The 21764-nt window shown below is 41.0% G+C and overlaps 1 protein-coding gene across 5 annotated transcripts in view; it reads right to left on the reverse strand.

Annotated features, from left to right (window-relative positions):
• Positions 1-1762: 1762 nt before the first annotated feature.
• ALPK1 (alpha kinase 1) overlaps positions 1763-21764 on the reverse strand; it is a 129630-nt gene continuing 109628 nt past the window's right edge. For all 5 annotated transcript variants that reach the window (XM_042984027.1, XM_042984025.1, XM_042984029.1 and 2 more), the window contains 9 exons: positions 20944-21030; positions 19574-19650; positions 18329-18424; positions 15726-15830; positions 12679-14794; positions 10345-10498; positions 6293-6455; positions 4889-5075; positions 1763-2335 (listed from right to left, as the gene is read on the reverse strand). In XM_042984027.1, the coding sequence (XP_042839961.1) occupies positions 2136-2335; positions 4889-5075; positions 6293-6455; positions 10345-10498; positions 12679-14794; positions 15726-15830; positions 18329-18424; positions 19574-19650; positions 20944-21030 (3185 nt within the window). In that variant the 3' untranslated portion in view covers positions 1763-2135. The remainder of the gene's footprint in view (positions 2336-4888; positions 5076-6292; positions 6456-10344; positions 10499-12678; positions 14795-15725; positions 15831-18328; positions 18425-19573; positions 19651-20943; positions 21031-21764) is intronic.

Raw genomic sequence — 21764 nt, forward strand, 5'->3', positions numbered from 1 at the left:
AAGCTTTCCTTTGTGCTTAGTTTGCAAAGAGATTTTTACCATGAGTTGATTTTCAATAAATAACCTTTTTTTTGCATCTTTTGAGACAATATGATTTTCCCTCTTTATTTTTAAAAAAAAAATTTTAACGTTTATTTCTTTTTGAGGGAGAGAGAGGTGGGGGGAGGGGCAGAGAGACACACACACACACACACACACACACACACAGGATCTGAAACAGGCTCCAGGCTCTGAGCTGTCAGCACAGAGCCTGACGCAGGGCTTGAACTCATGTAGCACTGTAGCACAAGATCATGACCTGAGCTGAAGTTGGGCACTTAACTGAGCCACCCAGGCACCCCTCCCTCTTTGTGAATAGGATGAGGTTTTTCCCATTTCTTTAATAAACTTGTGTTGGTTTGGGTTGTTTAGGAGGCAGATGCCAAAAAGGGATTAGACATATATGATATTTATTGGGAGAAATGACTGTAAAGGCTCAGCAGTGGGAACAAGAGTACACAGGTCTGACATCTGTGAAAGGAGAAGGCAGACAAAGGAGGGTTCGGCAGGAAGAGTCTTAGAGGACAGCAGTGTTAAGAAGTTTTTGATCAGGCCAGTGGGAAGACTTCATGTGCAGTTACCTGTTTAAAGTGTCCTGGCCTTGCTGAGTCAGTGGCTGAGAGCACACTGGGGAGCGTGACTTCACCATGAACTCAGCAGTGGACCCAGTGGAGTGGAAGCTGGATTCCCAGTCAACCACACTCCCCACAGCAGCAGATCTGAATTGTTCTCACTTGCCCTGACGCAGTTGTGAACAGATGTGTGCAGTAACCCCTGAGAAAGCTCTATCAAGCATGCAGAAACTTCACATATGTAAGTCTGAGTCACATCACCAGGTAAACACTAAGACTTGCGGAAGTAATACTAAACAATGAGGGAAATTTAGAATGAATTGTGGAGGAGGGAAAGGGTGAAAACTAGTTGCATCCCCAAACCCTGACTTCAGGAAAGGAACACCTCACCAATATCCATTTTCTAAGTTTTTTTTAGAAAGATCCTGGATGAGCTGCCCCCCACACCGTGTGAAGAAGCAGATCTGTGTGCTGCAAGGAGTGGACTGTTAAAATGCACTATTCTTCATTCACACTTTTCACAAATGTAAATGCACTAGAAGAAAATATGGTGGGGGAGGGCCCTGGGTTGCTCACTTGGTTGAGCCTCTGACTCTTGATTTTGACTTAGGTCATGATCTCAGGGTTGTGAGATTGAGCCCTGCATTGGGCTCAGAAGAGCCTGCTTGGGATTCTCTCTCTCTGCCCTTCTCCCCTACTCTCATGTGCTCTCTCTCTCTCAAAAAAAAAAAAAATATATATATATATATAAATATAAATATATATATAAATATAAGTATATATAAGTATATATATAAGTATATAGTATAAGTGTATATATATGGGTATAAGTATATATATAAATATAAATATAAGTATTATATATTATATATATATATATATATATATAGTGGGATTAAAATAAATCCATGGTCAGGAGGATCTACATATGACATGCAACCTAGGAGCCATAAAATAAAATATTAATGAATTCAACTGTATTAAACAAATTCTGCATGGAAGAAAAAGTTTCATATGAAGTCAAATGTCACATGACAAAGAGAAAAAAACCGTAACTTCTATCACAATGTCCTGAATTCTTTAATATGTACAGAGAACTCCTAAATATTGCAATAAGAAAAACACTCATGGTATCAGCATCGATAGTGACAAAAAACTCCAAAATCTCAATGGCTTAAACACAAAAGTTTATTTCTCATCTGTTTTGTGTCCATGATGGGTCACTTGGGGGCTTTTTCCATGTTGCCCTCATTGTAGGACTTATGCCGATAAGCAGCTGTCTCCTGACATATTCTTGGTAATTGTGGCAGAAGTAACTCCATAACAAGTCACACTGGCAATTAAATATGGGTCTGAAATGGATAGTCACTAATTCCTCTCACAAGTCATTGGCCAGAAGTAGTCCCACAGCCCTGCCTAAGTCTGAGGGGACCAGGCTTCACGATACTGTGTGTGCCTGGGGGAAGAGGAAGACCCAGCTCCCGTGAGTGGCACCAAGCCCATCCCATTACCAAGCCAGATAGTCTATGACTTATTTGGTTTCTCAGCTGGAGGTCTTGTCAAAGAAAGACGATGGCATATTTCATTACATTTCAAATGCTGGTGATTAAAGAAGTAAAAAATTCCCTTCTTTCCAAAATTGGTAGTGACATCGTTCTGATCAAGAGAGTGAATCTGGGGATCTGTCAGATAGATAAGCCCTTTTCCATTACTAGTCACCCAACCTAAAAGAGAAATAAATATGTATGAGAATTAAATCCTCTACAAATGTCAGTAATGTGTTTCAGAGAAATAAAATGTATATGCTTAAAGAGATATTTTAAAAACCTGGTCATAATGATTTACTTCTAATAAATTTCTGCTAAGGGATTTGGTATTGCATACTCCAATAATTGGTTTAAAAAGGGAAACTAAATGCTGAGTAATTAAGTTTGTCAGCTATGACATACCTAGATCACCAATTTTCAAGGAATTAGAGAGCAGTAAAATGCACTTAGTTTAATTACTAAGATCACAATATATTGAATATTTATTTCATGATGCATAAGCTTATTTAGTGCCTAACTCATTAATTCATATATTCATCTGTTCATTTAACAAATACTTATTGAGTATACACACTGTACAAGACACTGTTTTGAGTACTGGGGATTTAGCAATGAATGAGTGAGTCAAGAATTCCTACACTTGGGGTGCCTGGGTGGCTCAGTTTGGTGAGTGGCTGACTCTTGATTTTGGCTCAGGTCATGATCCCAGGGTTGTGTGATGGAGCCCTGAGTCAGGCTTCGCACTGAGTGTGGAGCCTCCTTAAGATTCTGTCTCTCAGGGCCCCTGGGTGTGTCGGTCGGTTGGTCGGTAGGTAGGTCGGTAGGTTAAGGGTCAGACTTCAGCTCAGGTCATGATCTCACTGCTCATGAATTCAAGTCCCACATAGAGCTCTGTGCTGACAACTTGGAGCCTGGAGCCTGCTTTGGATTCTGTGTCTCCCTCTCTCTCTGCCCCTCCCCCGCTCATGCTCTGTCTGTCTCTCTCTCAAAAATAAATAAACATTAAAAAAATTTTAAGATTCTCTCTCTCTCTCTCCCTCTCTCACTTCCCCACTCATGCACATGCACTCTCTTTCTCTTTCTCAAAAAAAAAAACAAAAAAAAAAAACAATAAAAAATATCCCTACACTCATTGAGCTAATATTCTGGTGAAGTGGGACAGATTAAGAAGCAATATAAATAAGTAAAATATATAATATGACAGAGAGTGATGATAAATGCTACAGAAGGGGAGTAGACAAAATCTTGGGGAATGGTCATAGAATCATTATTAAAAATAATTATAATAAACCTCATTTATCATTTAAATGAAGTGAAGAGTATTGGCTCTTATATCAGTATAATAGTTCTGATAAATAAAATACTAGATGAACTGAAACAAAATTAAAATATAAATGCAGAAAATTTTTAAAAAGTCAGATTTTTGTACACACAACTTTCTGTTCCGTAATGATCACCATTTATGAAACCCAGTATCACACTTGTAATAAGGGTAAAGGGCTGAAGAAATGAGAGTGGAAAGATTTTCACATATTAAAACATGCAATATTAAAAAACCTACATCACTCAAATACACTTAAGTGAAATTTTAAAAAGCTGTTGTGGATTTGCTCTAGAATTAAGCCCAACAGAATGTGAGGCAGATCTTCTCACTGATTATGTATTACTCTAGACACTTGTAGAAGCTTTACACATTTTTTTTTCAGACAGCACTTGCTACATATAGTAAAATCAATTTATTAAATTTATTTATTTATTCTTAAGTTTATTTCTTTTGAGAGAGAGAGAGAGAGAGAGAGAACACAAGTGGGGAAGGGACAGAGAGAAAAGGAGAGGGAGAGAATTCCAAGCAGGCTCTGCACGATCAGCACAGAGCCTGATATAGGGCTTGAACTCACGAACCATGAGATCCCGACCTGAGCCGAAATCAAGAGTCAGATGCCCTTTATCCACAGGATACAGGTGTGCTGTTTTGAAGGGACACATGCACCCCCATCTTTATAGCAGCACTATCAACAATAGCCAAAGTATGGAATGAGCCCAAATATCCATGGATGGATGAATGGATAAAGAAGATGTGGTATGTGTGTGTGTATATACACACACCACCCCCCCCACACACACACATACACATTGGAATATTACTCGGCAATCAAAAAGAATGAAATCTTGCCATTTGCAACTATGTGGATGGAACTGGAGGGTATTATGCTAAGTGAAATTAGTCAATCAGAGAAAGGCAAAAATCATATGACTTCACTCATATGAGGACTTTAAGAGACAACACAGATGAACATAAGGGAAGGGAAACAAAAAGAATATAAAAACAGGGAGAGGGACAAGACAGAAGAGACTCATAAATATGGAGAACAAACTGAAGGTTACTGGAGGGGTTGTGGGAGGGGAGATGGGCTAAATGGGTAAGGAACCTACTCCTGAAGGGGCACTAAGGAACCTACTCCTGAAATCATTGTTGCACTATATGCTAACTAATTTGGATATAAGTTTTAAAAAATAAAAAAATAAAATTAAAAAAACTGAGAAAAAAAAGTCAGATGCTCAACCGACTGAGCCACCTGGGCACCCCATAAAATCGATTAATTTAATTACACATAGTAGTCTAGGCACTGAACAATCTATTAAATAATGACTGGAAGAGCTAGTTACAAGATCTCATATTTACATATGAATAACACTAAAAGTAAAAAAATAATCCCCAATTTCACATACCTTGTAAATCGACCACAACATCTCTATGATTAGAAAACTCGTAGGAAAAATGGCCATATGCCAAGCCATATTCTGTAGCTTTGTATTCTGTTTTAACCACTTTTGCATTATTTGATAATTTTACAAATTCTCCCAGGATATAAGGTTCCACACTTATACATCCCTTTATTGTCTTGCCTTCCAAAATCTGAAAAATAAAAATGGGAGACAATATACCACAATGGCTAGGAAGGCTGCAGGCTCTGGGGTCCAGTAGACCTCACTTTGAACCCAGGCTTTGCCACTTAGGAGCTTTGTTATAGATTTTGGTTTGCTCGCTTGTAAATCAGGGATTATAATAATAGCCACTATAGGAGTGTTAAAAGAATTATATGAGAAAAATGCAGGTAGGGTGGTTAACACATTATGTGATATATAAGAGAACCTAAAATTATTATTATTCTTTAAAATGCTCACATAAAAATGAGGCCATGATGGGACCTACCCCAGGCAGCTAGCCCGTTAGGATATGTGGATAGATCATGTGCTGGGACGCAGGACTGGAATGTCAGCTAAGCGTTTGTGTGTATCATCTATTTTGCAGAGTTGTTCCAAAGGTTAATGTGTTAAATGTCTGGCATAGTGCTTGACATAAAGAAAGTGAAAAATGGATGATAGCTATTATTAGTGGTAACAGAATATGGGTCTAAAAATGTCTCTGGCCAAAGTAAAACAAAATCCTTTAGGTGTGAATGAGCTAAGGATTCGATATAGTTGGGGAGGCAGAATATTCTTGATCCAAATAAGAGAAAAGTCAGTGGAGGCGGATTGTTGCCTGTCTATATTTAAAGAGATATCTTAGTGAAAACACATTGGTCTCGATGGCCCCAGAAGGTAGAGCTGTAATTCACAGGTAGAATTCAGAGGAAGACAGATTTGGGCTAAATCTCAGAGCTTTCTAACAACCAGAATTATTTGAAAGTGAAAAGGTAATAATTATTTGTCCCTACTAAGGTGTTTAAGCTATGACTTAGTAATCACTTGGTCACAAGGGGTGGGGTCCAACAGATGTGAAACAGGGAATGAATGCATCGTGCTGAGGGAATAATTTGTACTACATATGATCTTCAGGGTCCTTCTCTCGTTGAAAGTACAGACAGTACACAAAGAAAGGATACTACAAATGCCAACTTGGCCAGGTATGCGGACCAGATACCAGAATTCACAGAGTGATTTGGGAGATCCAAGATCCAAATTGTATATTCAGGGTAGAGAGGTTTCTTAGTTCTGACATGTCTAAGTGGATAAAGCAGATGAAGTAGATGAAGGAGTCTGGTAACTGAGTTTACTGGATTTTACCAGAAATCTCACCTGACATATATTTACAGGCCTGTTTAAGCAAACCCTTACTCCCTTTAATCTCACCAGTAATACTGTGGATGGGATATAGAATATCTGTGTTGGGATCTTTTGTTCATAAAGCCTCTTGTTAAATTCTGTCACGTAGTGCTGTGCGGTCATTTGCCGTTCCACATCAGTGAAGTGGTGCCAGAGCCCCTTCTGCTCCTTATATTCTTTCCCAACATATCTATGACCAGAGGAAAAAAATACAAAAAGAAATGCAAAAGTGATCCTACCATAGAGTAAGAGAGCAAAGACCAAAGAAGATACACAAAACTGCTTGAAAGATGTTACTCTTTCTCTACCTTAGGCATCAGTATTATCTTGAATTCTCCTATGACTCAAATAATCTTGTGAGAGCCTCCTGAACAACAGAACATAATTCATGCTAGCTGACTGTGACGGTTAATTCTATGTGCCACCTTCACTTGGACATAAGGTGCCCAGATACTTGATCAAACGTTATTATGGGTGTTTTTGTGAGGTTGTTTTGGGATGAATTTCACATTTAAATCAATGGACTGAGTAAAGCAGATTGCTCCCCCTAATGTGGATAGGCCCAATCCAATCAGCTGAAGGACCAAATAGCAAAAGACTGACCTTCTCCCAAGATAGACATTCCTCTTGCCAAACTGCCTTTGAGCTGGACATGGGTCTTTCCTGCCTTTAGACTTGAAGGGAAACATCGGCTCTTCCTGGGTCTTCAGCCTGTTGGCCTTGGCAACTACACCATTCGTTGTCCTGGGTCTCCACCTTGCCAACTACACATTTTGAGATTTTCCTGCCTCTATAATCATGCAAGCCAATTTCTGACAATAACTCTCGTCTATATATGTTTGTATCTTCTTGGCTCTGTTTTTCTGAAGAACCCTGTCTGATACACTGATCCAGGATAATACTGATTATAGAGAAAATCTCCCCTTAACGAATCAGCCTGCCAGGCTTCCTTGGTAACCAAGGGAGCCAGGATGGGCACCAGAAAGTGCAGACTCTGCAACCAGATCTTTTACTACCTGCAGCGTGGTCTTAAACAGGCTAACTAAACAATCTGAAGCCTTCCTCTATCCCTTCCCCTTGCGAGTCCTTTATCTCTACAAATATTTGTTTGCATCATCACCTATTATGTGGATAGCATTGTGCTAGCCAGACCTGAGTGTTTCAAAGGAAGTATGAAATATGTATATTTCAAGGACTTAGGCATACTTGGAGACAAAATAAATGAGGCAGTAAATGATTAAGTGTTGAAAGGAGCAAGAAGTAACTATCACACTTTACTGCGGTTTATATTTGCTATACGTTGGTGTGAATTCATGAGTAATTCACACGCGTCCAGAGCGACCTCCCAAAATCAAAGGGAACTGTTAAGAGTTACAGGCCTCAACTAGAGAAAACTCTCTCCAGAAGTTTCTGAGTCCAATAAGATAATGAAATCCACGTTGGCTGCAGTTTTGGCTATTCAGCCTCCTGGGGATCAGAAAAGAAACCTGACAGGGGTGGCTGCAGAGGAGGAACCCACATGGCATCAGAAAGCAGGCTGCAGGGGACCAGCTGTCCTAACAGAGGTATTCCGTCAGTGCCGTGAGCATTTCTGCTATGGACGGACCTCTGGGCTGCAAGAACTTTGAACTAGTTTGGAACTTTGAGCAAACCTTGGTACAGGATCATTTCCCAAGCATTCTGTCAGAGGACCTCCAGTGCTAGGCACAGGATCATCAATCTGGGAATGTAGACCCATTCTTTCTGGCATCTTATGCCATTTTGCTGGGGTCATTTTGCTTCAGTAAAGATTTGTTAGTAGTAAACTCTTTTTTCTTTGACTGCTTTTTAAGATTGTTTCTTTGTCCTTGGTGTTCTGAAGTTTGACTACAATGTGGCTAGAAGTGGATTTATGATTGTCTCCCTTCCTCCCTTCCTTCCTTCCTCCCCTCCTCTCTTCTAGTTTTTTCCCTCATTCCTTTTCTATCCTGCTTAGGATTCATTGTGATTCCTGTATTTGAAGATTAATGGGTTTTGGCAATTCTGGAAAATCATCAGATATTATCTATTCAAATAGATATTTGCTTTCTTATCTTTTTCTGATCAGACATATATTGTACCCTCTCATTCCATCTTCCATGTTTCTTATTCTCTTTTATTTCCCATCTCAGATCCTCCTATGATGCATCCTGGTGTATTAGCTTCTTAGGGCTGCTGCAACCAAGTGCCATAGATTGGGTGACTTACACAACAGAAATAGATTCTCTCACAGTTCTGGAGCCTAGAAGTCCAAGATCAAGCTATCAGCAGGGTCATGTTCCCTCTGAAGGCACTAGGGAAGAATGTTTTCCAGTCCTCCCTCCTGGCTTCTGGTGGTTCCTGCCTTATGGCAACAATAACTACAATTTCATATGCATTCTCCTTGTGTGCATATCTCTCTCTTGTTTTTTTAATGTTTATTTATTTTTGAGAGATAGAGAGACAGAGTGTGAGTAGGAAGGGGCAAAGAAAGAGAGAGACACAGAATTGGAAGCAGGATCCAGGCCCTGAGCTGTCAGCTCAGAGCCCAACGTGGGGCTCCAACTCACCAACTGCAAAATCATGACCTGAGCCAAAGTTGAATGTTTACCTGACTGAGCCATCCAGGAACCTCCAAGTGCATGTCTCTCTTTAAATTTCCTTTTTAGAGGGGTGCCTGGGTCCCTTCTGTCCCCCTCTCTCTCTGCCCCTCGTGTGTGCAGGTACATGCACATTCTCTCTTTCTCAAAAATAAATGAACATTAAAAAAATAAATTTCTTTTTTATAAGGATACCAATCATAGTGGACGAAGGGCCCACTCTACTCCAGTACGACCTCATCTTAACTAATTAATCTGCAATGACTCTATTTCAGTAAGATCCTAGTCTGAGTACAAGGGGTTAGGGCTTCAACATATGAATCTGAGGCTGAGGGCACACAGCTGTTAAAAAATCATTCAACCCATAACACACGGCTCCATCATTGGATGCAAGTTTCTTAACATCTCTGCACCTCAGTTCCCTCATCTGTAAAATGGGGATAATAATATTAACCTCATAGGGTTTTGTGATGATTGATTAGATTAGTATAAAAATGACTTAAAATGAGGGTTGGCAAATATATACTTGGTAAATATATTTATTCTTTCTACTATTATTATCATCAACAACCTTTTCAAGAAATGTACTTCCACTTTTTAAGCATCACCCAATTTCTCTCTCTCTTACTTCCTCTCTTTCTACTTATTTCTTAAATTATTTGGATTTGGATAAAGAACAGGGTTCACCTTAAAATTCTTGGCTGATAGGTCTTTTCCAACACACAGATGATGTAAAAGTAGGCCTCAGACTCCACGGGGAAAAATAGTAACATGGTTACTAATTTTTCAAGTAAGTTTTTGCTTAAAGTTGTTGTCAAGAACTAAGGCCAAATTAAAAATTTTCCAGGTGTTTACCTCAATGGGGTGAGTGTTTTTTTAAGAAAACTTTTTCCTTGAGGACGTATCCATTCCTGAATCCTTGCTGTATGTGGATGGATGGTATCTAAACTCACTCCCTTCCATGTGTAATTTTTATCACTAGCTGCCGTCTCATCCTACCCCACTCAAAACTTGTACAGAGTGTTCTAGGGGCTCGGTATACATTTATATCCCTGGATATGCTTCATATCTGTAGGCTCAAAGGATTTTCCTACCTTTTTTGCAGGCTCATTTATTACTTATAAGTGGGGCTTTTGTAGTTTAACTAGATTTTTTTGTCAGCATTTGTTAGTGGGAGCGCTTAAGGCTCTCTGTCCTGCCACATGGTCAGAAACTCCATTTTCTTATCTGTACGATGGGGATAATAATGTTTCCCTGATAGGTTTGACATCATGTATGTCTATGTAAAATGGCTGACATAATGGTGGTCAATGTGTGGTAACTGCTATTAATTAATTAATGAGTTGGAGGAAGGAGTAGACACCTGAAATATGTATTTTGGCCAAATTTTTCAGCTCTTTCAAAATTTCATAAATGATTAATTAAGAGAAAGGCATAATTAGCCCATTTTACATTAGTGGTATAGATGTTTTAAAGAAATACCTCCCCAGAGTTTCTTCTTGATGAAGATGATGAACCCAGAAAGCATTTCTTTGTCTGCCTTTCTTCTTCACATTCAGGTAGTTCCCCAAATACACAACAGTTTCCTGGGCTGTCCATAATTCTGATTTTTTAGAATATTTTAATAAAAGAGCATCTGAAAAAAGGTAAGAAAAAATGGATGTTATTTGTATTTTAAAGTTTATTTTAATTTTTATTTTTTTATGTTTATTTTTATTTTTGAGAGACAGAAACAGAGCATGAGCAGGGGAGGGGCATAGAGAGAGAGGGAGACACAGAATCCGAAGTAGGCTCCAGGTTCTGAGCTGTCAGCACAAAGCCCGACACAGGGCTTGAACCCATGAACCGTGAGATCATGACCTGAGCTGAATTCGGACACTTAGCTGATTGAGCTACCCGTTTATTTTATTTTGAGAGAGAGAGAGAGAGAGAGAGAGAGGCTGCACACACACAAGGGGGGTGGGGCAGAGAGAGAGGGAGACAGAGAATTGAAGCAGTCTCCAGGCTCCAACCTGTCAGCACAGAGCCTGATGTGGGGCTTGAACTCATGAACCAGATCATAATGTGAGTGGAAGTCAGATGCTTAACCAACTGAGCCACCCAAGCGCCCCTGGATGTTATTTCAAAGGGATGTTACAATTCATGAATAAATTTGAAGTGACACAGATCCTAATCCAGCTTGTCTGAAATCTTTAGCTTCTTTAGACATTTTCTCAAATTTTAGCCTTCTCTATGAATACTACTAGAAAGTTAGTGAAGTACAATAAAAAAGTAAAGCTTTGCAAATATAATGAAGATTCACAAAACCTTTTTCTTGTGATGGAGAGGGATTAAGGCTAAAATTTCTGTATGAAAGCAGTGGAGGGGCACCTGGGTGGCTCATTCGATTGAGCGTCCCACTCTTGATTTTGGCTCAGGTCATGATCTTATGGTTCATGGGACTAAGCCTTATACCAGTCTCTGCACTGGCAGTGTGGACCCTACTTGGGATTCTTTCTCTCTCTCCCCCGCTCCCTCTCTAAAAAAAAAAAAAAATATATATATATATATATATATATATATATATATATATATGTGTGTGTGTGTGTGTGTGTGTGTATACACACACACACACACACACACACACACACACACACACATATATATATATATATATGAGAAAGCAGTGAAAAATAAAGGGCTTTTTAAACAGTAAAATGCCAGAATTCAAATTGGAAGAGTGATACATGTTTGCATCTTCTAATTATCTGGAGGGCCCAGATAATGGAGGCTACTACCTGTGCCAGACCACATAGATAGAAATAAATGAAATGAGTATACCTCAGAGATTCCTGGCAACTCCAGAAATCATGGTTACATATTAAAGTGCACCTTAATTTTCTCTGAGTTGTTTTGTTTAAGCTGGGAAAGTCCAGGAATTACTTGAGAAAATACAGCTACTGTACGAAGATGGTACTCAATTGGAAAAGGAAAAGATAGGAAGGAAAAGTAAAAACTGTCTCCACCAGAATGAAAGGAGGAACAGTGCTAGCAAGAAAGCATTTCTTTGAGGGGGAAAGACATGAGCCCTAAGGAAGAAATGCAACATTTTGGGATCCAAGTTAAAATAAAGTGAACAAGGACCTTGTGCATCTAGGTCATGTTAATGGATGAATGAACAGAAGACTCAAGAGAAAAAATACTTAAAATAAGATAAACTCATGGGTCTGGGGTTGGGGAGGAAGATGACTGGAGCCTGGGGAAGATAGTGATGAGGGCTGGGCAACTCAATCAGAGAAGCTGGGGTTGGAAACAGAAGGTGGGCCTCTTGCACACATACATAGGAAGGGTAAGTGAATTGAGGGAAGAAGAAAGGAGGAAATGTACAACTTGTTTTGTTTTTCCAACTTTGGGCTTCCTCTCTTTTTCTTATCTGTACACCGGGGATGATAATGTTTCCCTAATGGGTATGAGATCATGTACATATGGCTTTTCACCTGTAAACTGGCACATAACAATAAAGTAGTTACTTAACTCTAAGGAATGTGATTCTGAACCTTCAGAGTCCCTAAATAGGGAATAGAAAATAGGGAAACCCTATTATAGTGGAATGTTTTGCCCTTTTTTGTAACAACCTGAACTGTCTTTTTAGTCTGAATTCAAGGCAGCAGGCAAAACACGGGAATACCCTGAAGCAAAGGTTATTGACATTGGCTTTATACAAAGCCACTGGAGGGCTCTTAAAAAATACTCATGCCTGGATCCAAACCCCAGAGCTATTAGATCAGAATCATAGATGCTTCCTGAGGCTGTACCTACTGGAAAGGTTGTACTTACTGTATGCTTGGTGCAGTTGATTGGGCTTAAAAACTCCTGTATTCTCCAGTCTCTGTAGGAGCCAATCATGTCTCACCCCTGCCAAAAGTTTTTCAAAGTCATCAGGGAGCAGGGTTCGAGCCTCTAGGATCTCTTGCCTTGTCATTCCCGGCAATGAAACAAAAGAACTTCCACTGGAATTCAGAAAGGACTGCGGGTTTTCCCCCTCAGAAGAACCGCTGGAAAATGCTGGTGATTTCAACCACCCTGCCGAGGACGAGGTGGAGTTCTGGCTGCAGTTTAGCATGTTTCCTAGTTTGTTTCCCTCCTCCGTGGTAGTGCAGTCCTTGCTAAAATCAGAGGAGGGAATGTTACTGCTTACAGAGGAGTTGGGGGTTTCAGGCCATTGACCACGCGACTGTCTCAGAGCACATAGGCTGTAAGAGCCACGTCTGCTTGTGGGGTGAACATCTGTGCTGTCGAGCCATTGGCCCTCCTCATCTACTGTGGAGGCATCAGGGTCGATGCCCTGCTCTTTGACTGAGCCACTGCTCTTTCCTGAGTCAGGATTTTGAACAGGCCAATGAAGAGTGGAAAAGCTATGTGCTGTCCTGGAACGTTGGCCCAGGGAATCCTCCATGACTATGTCAGAGTTTAAGGGCATATCCTCTTCTTTTTCTGCTGTTTCTCCTTCCGGGTCAACCCAGGCGGAACTTTCTTTAAATGTAAGGCCTGTGCCTCTTTTGATTTCCTCTCCATGCCTGTCTTTGGCATCACAGTTGATTTCTGGAAATTCATCAATTAGTTCAAAGGTTTCTTCTTCTCGGACCAAAGGGAATGTGGCTGTGTTCTTGGGCCAACCAGCATCAAAAGAGGACAAAGAAACAGAACCAAACGAGGGTCTGGAATGAGCAGAAGTATTTCTGGATCCCCTATTTCTGGCTTTCTGCACATCTTCTGGAACTCCTTCTAACAGCCCCACCCCAGACACTGAGAACATGCCTGTTGTGTTATGAGGATGGGAGGTTTTCAAGGGCACGTGGCTGTGTAGTTGACTTTGCAAAGACTCTAAATTGTCATCCTTGGACACTTGGAGAGAGAGACCGTGAAGCTCTGAAGATAGTGGATGTACAGGTCTGGTTTCCTCATTGATGTCTTCAGACGGGGCAGCGGAACACTCAGTATCCACAAGGTGCACTTCTTTGCAAGGCTCTTTTCTGGTTGACCTATCGTCCACATAATTCACTTCCTCCCAGCTGGTAGAAGAGCTAACCACCGATAATTCGCTCCAAGAACTGGAGCACTGGCTGTCACTCAGAGACTTGTTCAAAACAGCTCCTTCACCATGGCTGTGATCTGATGACTCAACCTCAGTTCCCCCATCTTGATCCAAGGAGACTCGAAAGGCATCAGAACGGGTCCAGTTTTTCCTTGCTATCCTCCTGAGTTTCTCCTGACCATTCTTAGCCTTGTGGGAGGAAGATATTACCATGCTTTTTTGAAAATGTGGTTTGTCTTCAGTAGTACACACAGTATCTATGTTTTTTGTCTCTGTTTCTAGAGTAGTGATACAGACTCCCGTTTTCATATCTTTCTGTTTATCTTTGTTGTTTCCACAAGAGCCTTCAAAAACTTCGCACACTGAAGTGTGGTGCTGTGAATAGGTTTCAAGGATTTTTTGGAAATCTACTTGCCCATGCAAGATGGGTTTATCCAACCCGTGCTTGAAACTCTCTGGAACATAAGACTTGTCATCTAAGTTTGAGAAGCTTCGAATTTGTAAATGATCCTTTACCTGGGTGATAACTGACATGATCTCCTGAGAGAGAGTTTCTCTCTCCTGACTTTCAGAGGAAGTACTGAAACTGTACAGCTTTCCCATAGCTTCATGACAGAGCTGACTTGCTGTACGGACCACCTCTGTCTCCCCATACAGTCTTTGGTGCACGGTGGTGAGGCCAAAAGCAGCTTTGAGAAGACTGTGAAGCTCTTGTTTTCCACTAACTGGTTCATCATATCTCTTGGTGAGGAGGCCAATTTCAAAGGCCTCTTTGGCTTCACACAGATATGAATTTTTCATTTCCACAGGACAGTCATTAGAGCTAGTATAGGACAACAAGCACGTGCCACGGATATTCTGAGGAAAATACCAAGCACAAAATCAGACACTGAAATAGAAATTGGAAGTGAATCAGGAAACACTTCATTCCTGGAGGACAGTGATTAGAAATATTATAGGAAAATAAACACGTGGCACAGATATTCTAAGAAAAATACACAATCACATATTGAGTCAAGGACCTAAAGTCTCTTTGGTGAATCAGGGAAAGGGACTGGGATGGATGTGATTGGCTGGCATGAAGGTGTAAGAGATTAGTTTTAACTACCATCTTACTATAGGCCTGATACTTTTTTTAAAAAGTTTATCTATTTTTGTAGTAATCTCTGCACCCAAAGTGGGGTTCGAACTCATGACTCTGAGATCGAGAGTCACATACTCTTCTGACTGAGCCAGCCCAGGTCTGATACTTTTTGATCAAAGATGATAAACTTGTTGTTGTTGTTACTGCTGTTGTTAGTTTCAGCAAACAATCTATACATGGGACAGGGACACAGTAAGTTTCTCTATGCAAAAGAGAAATAAGACTGCTATATATAAACACATCATTTATTTAACAATAATCAAAACAACAGAGTAGTGGCTTCCAAACCCCTCTGTGCACCTGGGCAGTATTTCAGAATAAAAGATTTCTGAGTACTAATCCCAGACATTCGCATTTAGTGGGTCTAGGGTGGATCAGGAATGTGCATTTTGAGAAGACTCCTTGTGTGATTCTGCTGTGCTTGGGAACCATTGGCCTCAGGCAGACAACATCAGACCCGCAGGCTGAATTAATTTAGCTTCCACCAGGATGTCACTACCCTGACTGACAAAACCTTTCCAACATGAGGTCTGATTACAATTCTCTAATGAAGTGCACAAAGCCTACTTTAGGTTAGCCCTTTTCCTCTCACTGGTAGCTTCCATCACTGGGGAGAGGTAGAGTGTGGGGCTGCACCCTGCTTACCACAGCCGTGAGCACGAAGAGGGGTGTGTAGGGACTGAAGGCAGCTGCCAGTTTGCAGGCTTCTGCAGCTGACAGCAAATGGTGGTCAAACTCCTTCAGCAAACCCTGTGAGAAAACAGGCCAAGTGTTGTGTTGACAATTATTTATCCATTAGCAAAAGTCAGGCTATGAAATTCCTTTACTTTTCTTTCAGGATTCTGAGGGACACGCTGCCCTTTACCACAACGACACCCGAACAGTGCCAAGAAAGAGTTAAGCATCTCAAAGGACCCTAGGGAATTGAGTGTCCTATCCCCCAACACCCATACACAGTCCATCCCCCTCCCTCCCCAGAGTGGGCCTAACGTGTGCAAAATAATTCACACAAGTTTCTCTGCAGGATCATGCAACTCTTTGTTCACAGAAATCCCCCACATTTTGCAGCCAAATTAGCTGATGATTTCTGCACTGTTCTTGGCAAAGAGCCTTTTAATGTATGATTTCACAGCAATTACGATTCATTCATTCATCCTAGAAATATGCATTGAGAACCTCCATGTGCCAGGCACTGTTCTAAACACGAAGGAGATAGCAGACAGTGAGCCTGCAGTAAATAAGCTTGCTTCCTATTGAGCGGAGGGGATCAGTCAATACGCAAAATGAGTAAAATGCATATTATCTGACATGGTGACAAACAGTCAAGAGAAAAATAAAGCAGGAAAAGGTCAAGGAGCTCCAGGGTGGGGAGGCAGTTAGCAATTTTTTAAAAATTTTCTCTTTCTTTCTTCCTTTCTTCCTCTTCCTTCCTTCTGTCCATCCTTCCTTCCTTTCTTTTTTAAGGTAAGCTCTATATCTAACGTGGGGCTTGAACTCATGACCCTGAGTTCAAGAGTCACATGCTCTACCGACTGAGCCAACCAGGTGCCCTGGCAGTTTACAATTTTAAACAGTCATCAGAGACAACTTTACTGAACTAGAGATATAACCCTTTTCTCGTGTGTTGGTCTGACAGCACAAGCAACATTTTGTTAAAACTCAGATTGTCAGCAGCAAGCTGCAAGCCTTCTTATGCCACACTCATTACTATTAAGTACGGTTACTATTGTCACTTTAGTATTTAACAAAAAATGCCAATCTTTGTGATACTATTAAAAATCTCAATATCGGCGGGGCGCCTGGGTGGCGCAGTCGGTTAAGCGTCCGACTTCAGCCAGGTCACGATCTCGCGGTCCGTGAGTTCGAGCCCCGCGTCGGGCTCTGGGCTGATGGCTCAGAGCCTGGAGCCTGTTTCCGATTCTGTGTCTCCCTCTCTCTGCCCCTCCCCCGTTCATGCTCTGTCTGTCTCTCTCTGTCCCAAAAATAAATAAAAAACGTTGAAAAAAAAAATTAAAAAAAAAAAAAAATCTCAATATCGGGGTGCCAGGTAGCTCAGTCTGTTAGGCATCTGACTCTTGATTTTAGCTCCAGTCATGATCTCACCATTTGTGAGTTTGAGCCCCGCATTGGACTCGGTCCTGCCAGCGTGGAGCCTGCTTGGGATTCTCCCTCTCTCCCTCTCTCTGCCCCTCCCCCATTTGTGCTGTATCTCTCTCAAAATAAATAAACTTAAAAAAATAATTTCAGTATCAGTGCAGTGCAGGAGAGCAGCTCAATGTCTATGTTGATGCTCCAAACTGGACAGAAACCTGAGTTCTGCTCCTAGTTTCCTTCCTACCTAGTGTGCAAACTATAGAGGTCACTTAATTTGTCTGGACCTCAGTTTATTTTTCTCTAAAATCGGAATGATATATTTTGCTCTACCTACTTCATAGGGTTTTGTGTACACACACACACACACACACATACACTCACATACTTTTTGAATCATAAAGGAATATATAAAAATTAGTAATCATTATTTAAATTTTTTTAAATGTTTGCTTTTTGAGAGAGAAAAAGAGAGAGAGAGCATGAGTGTTGGGGGGGGGTGGGGGGGAGGAGCAGAGAGAGGGAGACACAGAATCTGAAGCAGGCTCCAGGGTCTGCTCTATCAGCACAGAGCCCAACGCAGGGCTCAAACCCACAAACTGTGAATTCATAACCTGAGCTGAAGTTGGATGCTTAACCCACTGAGCCACCCAGGCGCCCCAGTAACCCTCATTATTAAGAATAAGAATCTAGACAAGTGACAGATGCTCTGATTTGAACAGAGGGTAATTAAAGTTTTATAATTGTTATCCCTTTACTTTATCACTGAGATGGGCCAAGTGTGGAAACTGAATTCTGTGATAATCTGAATTAGAGGTCACTTAATTTGTCTGGACCTCAGTTTATTTTTCTGATTTCTTTCTGAAAGAAATCAGTGGGGTTCAAAGCATTTATCACTTTGATGATATTTATTCATTCTTTTACTTGTCATTTTTAATTTTTTTAGTACCCTCTGTATGTGTGGTACTGTGCTAAGTGCTAAGATAATCAAGCCAAATAGGACACCATAGAAATTGTCCCCAGGACTGTTCATGTTACTTGAAGAGGGGAGACACTGTGCTCCCTGACTCCCGGAAAGAGAATGAGATTGATAAACCAAGCACCAAGAACGTTGGCAGTTTTGTAGGTGATGCCATTCTGGACCAAGTGATAATTACCAAGTTAATTTGTGGATTGTTTTTAAACTTCTCATAATCACTTTTGCTCATGGAAACGAAGATGTCTGCCAGTATACCTAGTGATGTGGAAATACCCTGTAAGAAAAATACAAACAGAACACAGATTAGGAATTCAAGGTCCATTACTGGTCTCATCTCAAGGCCTGAAGGCCATGACTAGTCCTCCATATTAAATATTGTTGCTGCTGTTGCTGCTTCTGCTTCTCCTCTCTTCCCCCTCCTCCTGCTCCTCTCCCTCCTCCTCCTCTTTCCCCTCCTCCTCCTCTTCCTTCTTGTTATTCTGACAGTGGAAATACTTCTAAACTGGATGCCACAGGCTTGAAAGATCATCAGATCCTGAGCGTAAACACAGCTATTTCTTAGTTGGGCTTTACTGGACTGTCAACACTAACTTCTTCATACTGCTAGAGGCTTAAAGGATTGGCCCAAGCATGCATCCTCGCATCCCATTCTGTCTGTGTGGTAAAAGGGTTGTAGGCGGTGGCATTGCTGATACAGGTGATAACCCAGTGCTCCAGTTAATGAGGAGAATACTCTTACAGAGGTACAGAGAATGAAAACATTAAGTAGGAAAGCAAATGGTGCCTCTCAAATTTCTTGGATAAAGACGCCACATAAACAATTAATTGGAGTCTGCTCACTCAACGGAGGGAAAATGATTTTACATATAAGCAGCTTGGTTATCTCAACTTTGCTGTGGAATCAGGCAAAGGCTAAATATATAATAAAAGAAATGGATAAGTGAATAATAGAAATAAAAATATAAATAGATTTGGCTCAGTCGGTTGAGCGTCTGACTTCAGCTTGGGTCATGATCTCACACTCCGTGAGTTCGAGTCCCACTTCGGGCTCTGTGCTGACAGCTCAGAGCCTGGAGCCCGCTTCAAATTCTATGTTTCTCTGTCTCTCTGCAACCCCCCCCCCACTCTGCTCTGTCTCCCTCTGTCTCAAAAATAAATAAAAACATTTAAAAAAATTTAAAAAAAAAGATAGTTAGAAATAAATGTGAAAACACTACAAACATGCCAGGATTCTGGCTGTGAATGGGGACGGAGCAAGACACAAGAGGAAATTACCAAGTGTTCGTGGTCCTATGCCCATGTAGAATCAATAAAAATAGGACCAATAAAATTGATAAACAATACACTGCATCATGCCACAAGGAGATAATCATCCAAAGACAAATGTAGGATAGGAGAGGAAAAAAAGCACTAGATAAACCACCTTTCTATCTGGCTGAGGAAGGGTCAAATACCCTATGATTGAGGCCCATATTACCTCTGCTGCTTCGTACCACATCCCTGAAAAAAAAAGGGAGAGAGATGAGACAAACTGCTAGTATCTGTGCATTGTGCTAGAAAATACTTTTGAAAACTAATACAGAAAGAAGATTCACTGGCTCCCGTTAGGAAAATTTAGGGCTGGATTAGATTGAGAGCAATCAGCAAATGCCAATCTGCTGGAAAAACAGCAACATATTTTTCCAGCTGATTTAATACAGATAATGCTTCCCTTTCACAGGAAAACAGTAAAAAATATTACATATCATATATAATACTACATTAACATAAAAATAATTAAATACAGTATTTACAAGAATAATTACCATTCTATGCTAACATTTTCAAACACCTTAGTTTGCATTTTATTTAATTAAGTAATTTATTTGAGCACCTGCAGCTCCTTTTTATTTTTCCTTTTTGTTGTTTTTTAAAGTCTTCCACGTTCAGGTGAGCAAAGGGCTTGGGGACAGTCTAAGAAGCCCACAGGGCCCCCAGCGGCTCCCCAGTAGCTCCTTCTTCCCTCCAGCTGACAGCATAGCCGCTGCCCTGTGTCCCTCCTCAGGACCCCTCCTTGGAACCTCTGATGACCAGGTTGCCCTGTCTGTGGGGACAGTGCCAGAGACCCTTTCGTGGGCTGTTGGCAAGCCACTCAGGCCTGATGGACCATAAACAGCAGGGTAGGGCCATGCATTTTAAAGCACAACTAGCATTCTACGCATTTCAGGTGTACTTGCCTCGTGGCCCATCTGAACCTGAGGTCTAACAGTTCTGAGCCTATTACCACAGAGCTCTTGGTAATTGCTGGCCGTATTATCTTTTTTCCTTGTTTGTTTTCCCTCCTTTTAACCATCCTTTGGGAGCTTTAAGGGCATTTTTTTTTAAGGTATACCCTTAACATTAAAAGAGAGAAAAAAAAAATAAAGCATTCTATAAATTTTGCCTTACAACCTGAGGAATGCCCTCTGAGGAGTGAATGGGTAAGGTGTCAGGGTGGTTTAGAATAAGGTGTCCCTCTTATCATATAGAGTCCTGTAGAACTGAAAGTCAGATGCCAGAATTATTACCAAGAATCCTACGGTTAATACCACAGTGTACAACTGTACATTTCTTTAACACAATTCAACAGAAAATATTTTGTTTTATTAATGTTCGTAACACTCCTGGGATCTCAAATGTCATTTTCTTTTCGATGAGGAAACTAAGTGAGGATTAGCAATTTGAACCAGATACAATGAGAAAATTCCACAGTAATATCTCGTAGCCAGACTTTGTAAATGAGCCCTGAGAGCAGCGAATGTTTGATGACCGTACCTAGCTTTTGCAGAATTTGCCCTCTGATCTGTATGCAGACTGACTGCACCAGGATCTTGTCACTTTCGTTTCGGTACAGCCAGGTACCTACAACAAAAGAGGGAAAAAAGAAAAGTAGTTTCAGCTCCTAGTTATCAAGTAAAGAGCCTGGTAAAAAGAAACTAATTTCACCGAAGCCTTCATGAGCACATGTGATACACGTTTGAGAAGCGATCTCTTCTCTACATTGAGAAAGGTCCAAACTCCTTGCTATAACATACAAGCCTTCACAGAACTTGTATGTGAATACCGAGAATCCTAGTTCTCACTTGAACTCCTGTCTGGTCTCCAAGTCTCCCAACTGACTGTGCTCTGCCATGGCATGGTTCCTGAGGAGACCAGCTCCTTCTACTTCAGGTCTCAGCCTCAATGCTATTGGGTCCAAGCCCCCCAGATTGATTTACCATAGTACTACCCCACTGTCTTGTGGTTGCCTAATGGAGGGTGGTATCCTTCCCATCCACCCAAAATTTAGTTTGTAGGTTGAGACTGATGGTTATGCGTGCTCACACACACACACACACACACACATACACACCCCAAGATATGAAAAGATTTAGTACTCACATAATGAGTCTTTCTGAGGAGAGGAGACAGGCAACCAAACTGGTTCATTTGACTTGCGTGAAAAGAGTGGTGAGTGGCTTTGGTTTTTATTGTGATTAGGGTGTGGGCTGGGGTAAAGTCTCCCACAAGCTATGCCTGGTTTACTGCTGAGTAGGTTTAAAACAAACCAAAAAGCAACCCTCCCCCCTGCCCCAGCCTGTCCAGTTGTGGGACAG

The sequence above is a fragment of the Panthera tigris genome, chromosome B1 (assembly GCF_018350195.1).
Source record: "Panthera tigris isolate Pti1 chromosome B1, P.tigris_Pti1_mat1.1, whole genome shotgun sequence".
NCBI lineage: Eukaryota > Metazoa > Chordata > Mammalia > Carnivora > Felidae > Panthera > Panthera tigris.